General features: G+C 37.1%; 1 protein-coding gene across 1 annotated transcript; it reads left to right on the top strand.

The window, feature by feature from the left end:
• Nucleotides 1–1959: 1959 nt before the first annotated feature.
• cd28 (CD28 molecule) lies at nucleotides 1960–6948 on the top strand. Its single transcript, XM_044131034.1, has 6 exons — nucleotides 1960–2565; nucleotides 2684–2757; nucleotides 4260–4504; nucleotides 4903–5059; nucleotides 5139–5299; nucleotides 6330–6948. Exons 2-6 carry the CDS (start codon nucleotides 2685–2687, stop codon nucleotides 6432–6434), a joined length of 741 nt encoding a protein of 246 aa, XP_043986969.1. The 5' UTR covers nucleotides 1960–2565; nucleotide 2684; the 3' UTR covers nucleotides 6435–6948.
• The last annotated feature ends 1083 nt before the right edge of the window (nucleotides 6949–8031 follow it).

Genomic DNA, 8031 nt, shown 5'->3' with positions numbered 1-8031 from the left:
TTGATATGTTATTAAAAACATGATGTGCCATCATCCTCCTAGCACTTCCTGTCGTCTTCTTCGTGTTTTTGCCAGTAGTAACATGTGGTTGTTGATCACACAACTTGTGTGATGCAAAAAAGTCCATTGCAGTTTTGTGAAATGCACAAATTTTGATACAAACAAAAATCCACCTCACCCTAATGCTAAAACATAGGACAAACTTGAGATTTCTTTTTTTGTTTTGTGGGACTCTTGATTCCCTCCCTCTTTGGGTTTCTGTTGCTTCTACACATTTTCCTACTACATTTTCTTTCTTTTTACTCAACTTTCCATGTTTATGTTTGGATGCAGCACCATGTGAACAACCTCATTAAGGAGGAAAAGCAACAGGAAATAAACAGCAATAAATAACTTCAACTCATAACTTCAGTGTGTAAAGATTCTACATATCTACATCTCACCTTCCTACAATAATGGCCAAAGTCTTTTTTTGCCTGCGACAGACTGGCAACCTGTCCAGGGTGAACCCGCCTCTCGCCCGGAACGTTAGCTGGGGATTGGCACCAGCAACCCTCCCGACCCCATTAGTGATAAAGGGTGTATAGAAGATGGATGGATGGTCATTTTTTGCCAAAAGTGATTTTTTTTTTTTTTTTTTTTTGCCCAAAATGTCTTTTGGAAAGAAAGAAGTGGAGATTATTTATTTATTTATTTAGCTAAAATTACTTCTGGCAGAAAATGACTTTGGTCATTGTTTTAGGAAGATGACCAGATGACTGTTAGGTTGTACTGAGCCGAGCCTGCTACAGGAAGTTTACTTACACAGTTACATTCTCCTGCTGCTCACCATTTATGCTCTATCTGCAGATATTGCTGACATTAGCTCTATCTTCTCTCGGTGTCTATGTCTCTTTAGAAGCTACCTCCTGACTGGAGTTTCTGTTTAACAATGTCACCTTCCAGAAAGAAACCAGTCAGGCAGAAACGATTGTTGCCAATAACTTCTGCAGATTGTACTTGCTTGTGTTTTACCACGTCTTCTGTTAGATGTGGCCAGTAACACAGCTGCTGTTGTTGTTAAGTCTCAGAATTCTTCTTTTAGTATAGAAGGTCTTCCTGTTGAGTTGGTTCTCTCCACTGTCGCCACATGCTTGCTTAAGAGAAGGAATTGCAGCTAAGTTACCCAATGCAATTGACTTTGCATCAACACATAAATAACATTTTACCAACTGTGATCATAAACCGAATAAGAACGAATTATTTAATTATATGTTTATTAATTTGAATTGTATCAAACTGATTCAGTTCTATGTTTCAGGACATGAATCGGTCCTGTTAGTCCTGTGAGTTGCTTAGAGATGACATCTGTTGAGAATTGGCAAGATAAATGCTGAAGATGTCAATATTTTTCTTAATTAATATGTTTCTTATATCTCTGTTGTCAAACTCGAACCAGATGTTGTTAAAAAAACAAGTAATATGCACATATCTGCTGGAATCAAACGAGATTTTTTGTTCTGTCAAATGATGTTCTGCTATAAAATGTGTCCCAATTTTCCTGCAGATATTACAATGTTTTTTGTTTTTCCTGTTGTTAAGTAGAACAGTTATTCAAGGAGCTCATCTTCAGAAAACACAAGATCTCAGTGAAACAACAGCTCTCTGTCCAATATGTCTTTGAAATTTCAAGTTGCATTTTAAGTTTTTGTGTAATTTTAATACAAAGTATTCATCTCTAGCAAGCAGATAAGAATGGCTTCAAAACTCTAACTGTTGGAACTATTGGCTGCAAAAGCTACTGAGAAAACCGAATATAAAATCAAAAATTTACATAAGAAGACCCATATTTAGACAGAACTTTAAGTATTGAAAACATATTGGTGCTGAAAACAGGAAAACAGCTTGTTTTAACTTGTTTTTTTTTTTTTTTTTTTTTTTGCCTTTTGCTTAAGGAAAATTCAGAAGCCACAAAATTTCTAAGTATTCAGCCGGTAAAAGTTTCCGCATGATCATGTGACTTGTGTTCATTGGTTTCCACTCAACCAACCACATTTTGAACCAAATTCTCAAAAGTTGTGAATTTGGTTCAAAATGTGTGTCACAAACTTTGAGTTTTATGTTTACAACTTGTAGGAAGTTGCAAACTTAAAACCTGACCAGGGATTAAAGAAGCAGCAAATGATGCGTGTGAGCCGTGCAGAGTGTGCAGGAGACGATCAGAGGTTATGCTGCAGAAGTGCTGAATATAAGTTTCACACTCATCTTGATTTGCATGTTTCCCGCACAAACAGAAGACAGTCTGGTGGAACACTTGTTATGTTTGCACTTTGAGAGATGTTATATTCAACTCTATATTTTCCCATCTTTATCTTGTTGTATTTTCAGAGCTTATTTAAACTGCCTATTTTTCAAAAAATCTGATTGTCTGCTGACACTAACCGCTTCTTGAAAATCACAGAATCTTGTCCCTGCGTTCCTGTAGAACCACAGCTACTAAACGTTGTTTGACTTTACTGGCAAATCGCTGTCGTCATTTCCTGTGCTGCCACACAGTTTCCATGACAGCTGAGAAAGACTATAAAGGTGAGTTCATCTGGTTTAGATGTATTTTCATGAAATTTGGTCGTCAGGTTAGCCAGGGAGTGGGCCCACCACGCTTCTCTTATTCAACATTTCTGCGACGTTTTGTGAAACCCTGTAGGATGTTCCTGACTCATAGTATGATGGGATGGAGTGTGTTGGCAGTGCTCACCATCAGTGTGCCTGTGTGGAGCTGTGAGTATAACCCAGTTTTAACCGATAGAATGACAGATTGAGAAAACACTTTAATATTTAAATGTTTCTGTACAGGGAGGAGATTTGTCCAGATCTGGAAAGAAACAGCTAAAACAATATCTGCAGTAATTCTACTGTAACTAATATTAAACCTTTACCAGATTATATATTATAACAATATTTTCAAAAGGAGAATATATGTAACTTTTATTAACACTATTCTGGTATATAACATATTCTAATTTTGAATATGTTGCTAATGTCGAGGTTAATGCAGATCCATTTAAAACATAAACAAAAACAGTGAGAAAACCAATGAGACCTTTTAGTTAAACTCAGGAAAAAGTGGAGAGAAAAAAATGACTTAATATGAAGTATAAGTTATAGAAATACAAGTAATAGAAATTAGATGATTTCTAATGAGACATCATCTGCTAACACAATCAAATGATTGTGATGGATACTCTTCTTTTGGATGACTGTATTTCAATACAGCACACAATGTTTATTTCTTTAAAACTTCATAAATAAAGAAAATTAGTTTAAAAAAAAAAACAATATGCAAGTTTGATGAACTATGGTTCAGACAGGCAATCTGAAGGTTAGCAAAGTATTGAAGACAGAGTTATTAATAATTCTGCTATTACTAATTAAGAAATTGAAGTCTAAGTATTAGTATTAAGAACAGCTCATTGTGTTCAGATGGTGAGATAAAGATTACACTCACTGGTTTGTCGCTGGTTGATGAATTTAACCTGATTGATATCAGCCAGAATAATTCTGAGATTCAGGTGAAGCAGAAATACTGAAAATTCATTTCTCTGTATTAGATTACAGTGTATCACTGCAGAACTGTTCAATGCTGATAAATATGAATAGTTCAGTTATGAGAAAAGCTAGAATGTAATCAGTATATTTTTTGAGTTTCATCAGACTTATATCTTGTTCATATGTGACCTCTATGAATATAATTTGACTAGCTTTTCCCACAGACTTGGACTAAAAAGAAACTATCCGTCTGTGTCTCTAAACCTGAGACTTGCTGTGAGGTTTATGAAAGTAATTAGTCACCCAACACAGTTAATCAAAACGGGTTTATTTCCTTTAAAGTTTCATGTCAAACTATTTCAGTATTTCTCTGCTGCATTGTCTTGGAACCAAACTGAACTTTGAAGCAGTTGATGTGTTTTGATCATCTGGTTTCCTTCTTCACTGATAGTTTTCTCCTTTTCTTTTAAATTAAAGTCCTTCTGTATTCAAGAATGTATCTATTGTTTTTGCTACTTCTGAGTCATTAGGAATGAAAACCATCGTGTCAAACTGAAGTTTCAAATGTGTTTGGAGGTGATTTGGAGGATTTTGTGTTAGTTTGGAATAAAGCAGAGCTGTGCTGAGAACCTGCAGGTGAAATACGACTCTTACAGTTGTTCACCTGTAAGACTACAGGTGAACAACCCAAAATATTGTTACTTCATTTCGTTTTTACCTTTTCTTTGCGTCAGCTGTGAAGGTGACGCAGCCCTACAGAGTAGTGAGCACCAACGGAACAGCACAGATCCACTGCATCATCCACTCCAGAACCGCCGCCTCCCACCTCCGACCCGCCCAGCGTCTGGAGAATCTCGTCTCCAACCTGGAAGACCTGCAGGTGGCTCTGCTTAGAGGTCTCCATGGCAACCAGAAAATCTGCTCCTCCACCCTCAACATCTCAAAGAATATGCAGATGCAGCAGGAGAAAGACGGAGACGTAAGGCTGCTGATAGAGGGCGCTGTTACTCAGGCTCTTACTGTTTGGTGTGAATGTTGAGCTTCATGATCTGATGCTGCTGTCAATGAAGAAGTGAAGCATTTTAGAATGAAAGAAGGCTCGATCAATGTGCTGCATGATGTTTTATGTTGAACAAACTGAAATGATCCTATTGTAAAAATAACTTGACCCTAAGACTGAAGTGTACCAAGAGGGAACAGATTCAGACTCACGTACTACATGCAGCAGCTGGAAGTTTGCCCTGAGCAAAATCAGTTGGATAAAAGCAATCATGAAAAAAGTTAAACCAAAATGTTGTTAAAAATCAGACTTTGGGCAGAATAAACATGTGAAAGTGCAGGAAGGTTTGGTGAATCCTTGTTTAATGTCTGTTTCAGGGACAGTGTGCGGTTCAGATGAAAGATGGCGCTTTGGTGGTGACACTATCCGGACTGAAAGCCACACACACAGATATCTATCGCTGCGCCATCCAGGTCTTCTACCCACCACCCTACCAGCAGCTCACAGGCAACGGCACACTCCTTCATGTCCTGGGTAGGTCACCTCAGAGTCAGCTTCACCTGCTGACTGAAAGGCTTCCCTTCAGCCCTTCACCTTGTTGTTTCACCCACAGAGGATTCCCCCTGCCCTGTCCGGGGGCCCCAGAGACAGCAGAGTGAGGAGGAGGAGAGGGACGAAGAGGAGAGTAATGAGACAAAACCAGCAGTCAGCGTTACTGTGGTAGTTCTTGTGATAGCCATCATCTGTGTCCTCATCATAATCATCACTTTGCAGGTAGGAGCATGGAGAGTTTTCTCACCTGTTCAGAACGTCTTCATTTACAGCACAACCGTCCAAAAACAACTGCAGCTGAAACTCTGTCAGAAAATGTTTACAACTTCCTAGTTCAACATAAAATACACATGAATATGCATTAATAAGCACTGTGGGGAAGCATCTTAGCGCAACAGCAGCAGCTGAAATAGAATCTTCATTATTTCTGCTATGACTGACAGTTCAGCCAATTAGCATCAAGAAAACTCAGCAGCCATCTTGAATTGGCTGCTTTGCCAACACCAGCTAATAATAAGTCTAGTATCTAGTATCACTGTGCTAGACTGAAACGTATTTCAGCTTTCTAAGCTACACTTTTTATACATATTTCAGATATGCGCTACAAATAATTCAGAGTTATGTTCCCTGGAAATATCCACAGATACTGAACCGTGTTTTTTATTTTATTACTGCACATTTAGTTGTGAAATGTGTTTATTCTGCTTTGCTGGTGTCCAAACTTAGCTTACCAACTCAACTCCTAAAGCAGAGGCATAAATGCAACCCCAAAAACAAAATAATAATTAAATAAAGAAATAAATTATGGACAATCTCAGACTTTGCAAAATTTCTGATTTTGTTTTGTGTTTTCATTGTTTTTTAAATTTTATGTTCTTTCTGAACACTTTTTAACCAATTCGAAATACTGTACACATCAATCAAAAGATTTTTCTACCATCTACATATAAGTTTATTTATGTGGCTCTCTTTCAGAGAACTAAACCTGACTAAAAATGATTTCATCTGACACATAACACATCAAACTACAGAAGTGAGATTGCAAATTAAAATATGAAAACTGACTCTGTTCATTAGCCAGTTCCTTAGGGCATCTCTACTGAAACACTTCAAGCCAAAGTGGAACAATGAAAACTGTAAAGTACTGAAATAAAACCCAACAAAACAAAAGCATAACAAAGAAATCTGCTTCCATGAAAAAGGCAGTGTTCCTATGGAGACGTCTGGATAATATCTGTGCTTTGATCTGCAGACTCTCCAGTGTGAGCGAGGCAGAAGGGAACCTATCAGGATGCCGCCGAACGTCTTGCTTCACAAAGTGGATGCTGTACCATTTTCATGTGGAACCATGGCATAGGAATCTCCCAAATGATAGCGATTATTTTGCTGTCTGTGCTTTTGTACTTCTCCAGTGCAAAACTAATGTTTACGTTCTTGTAAACACACACCTTGTGTTAAAGCTGTGGCTTTGGTTCAGTTAAGTTTATTTGACTTGAGTTGCTGAAGCACCTGTATTGAGGTGAGAAGGCTAGTACCGCTAGTACTGTGTACAAACTGCTGATGTGCGTTAAACCTCTTTGTTTAAGCTGCTTAGTTGCAACATTTAGCATCATTATGACTTTCACCTTCTTATTGTGTTTTGTTTTTACATGTTGTTACATATTAAAATAGAGTTCTGTGTCACCTAGCAAAATGTTCTGAAGCCTCATTTTCTAAATGTAGTTGGAGGAGATTGCTTTACACTGAACCAAAATGAATCCGGTTTGCAATGTTGTTACACGTTATCTTTCCTATGTCCTTTGTTAAACTGTATACAATGAATTTACTGAATGTTGTTAATTTTCCATTGGCAAAGCTGCATTTATATAGTTTTGCTGAATAACACCGTCATTAGTAAAAAACTGGCATAAAACCTGATTTTCAAACAATGTTTCCAAACAATCAAACAATCGAGCACAAAACTATTAGAATTGGTGTAATAAGTAATAGAGCCCTTGTTAAATCTGGAATTAACTGGTTTTGTGAACTTGACAACTTATAAAATCACAAACACAAATATATTTATTTGTTTTTGTGATTTTAAAAATGACGGTCTGATAAGCTAAAATAGGCTAAGAGCAACACATCATTTATACCATTAACATGACGTAACTTTGAAATATTGTCTTATTAGTTTCTCTTTATGAAATATGTTTTCAGACATGCCAATATAAGTGACAAGATAAGAAATATTGTATCCCCAGAAACCTTTAGTTAACAAGACAAAATGTGTAGTTAATTAACTACAAGTTACATATTCAAAACTAAATATTTATCTCCAACCTTAATATTTAGTTAGCAAGATAAATAGTTTACTGACTAAATATTTATAGTTAGTATATTGACAAAATATTTAGCTCCAAACTAATTACTAGTGAACAAGCTAAATATTTAGTTTGAAGTCAAATATTTGGCTAGAAAGCTAAATATTAAGTTCAGAAAATAAACATTTAGTTCTAACTTAAACACTTACTGAGCACGCTAAATATTTAATGCAAATTTTAGAATAGTAAAAGAAGAACGTAGCAAATTGAGGAAAATGAGTCAGTTTGTCCTCCAGCAGCAGACAGAGAAACTCAGGAGAACTAAAACCTCAGGCCTTAGCATGAGGCAGGACACTTTTGTCCAGCAGATGTCAGTATGATGCCACATAAAGCTACTCAAAGCATCCAGCTGAAGCTAAACAGAGAAGATATGAAGAGACTGAGGGAGGGGAACGGGGGGTTCTGGAGTGGCCTAGTCTAAGTCCAGACCTCAGTCTGATAAAAATAAGTGCTGTATTCAAAAAGGCCTGGTCACAACTGACAGAGTTCAGCAGGAGGAATGGAGGAAACCTGCAGCCTGACTGAGACCGGCGTTCTGGGCCCAATGTCAAGTTAATATATTTGCTGTAACTGACGTTGAGCTTCGTGTTG

Source organism: Gambusia affinis, linkage group LG11 (assembly GCF_019740435.1).
Source record: "Gambusia affinis linkage group LG11, SWU_Gaff_1.0, whole genome shotgun sequence".
NCBI classification, from domain to species: domain Eukaryota; kingdom Metazoa; phylum Chordata; class Actinopteri; order Cyprinodontiformes; family Poeciliidae; genus Gambusia; species Gambusia affinis.
This window is presented reverse-complemented; position numbering and strand designations above follow the sequence as displayed.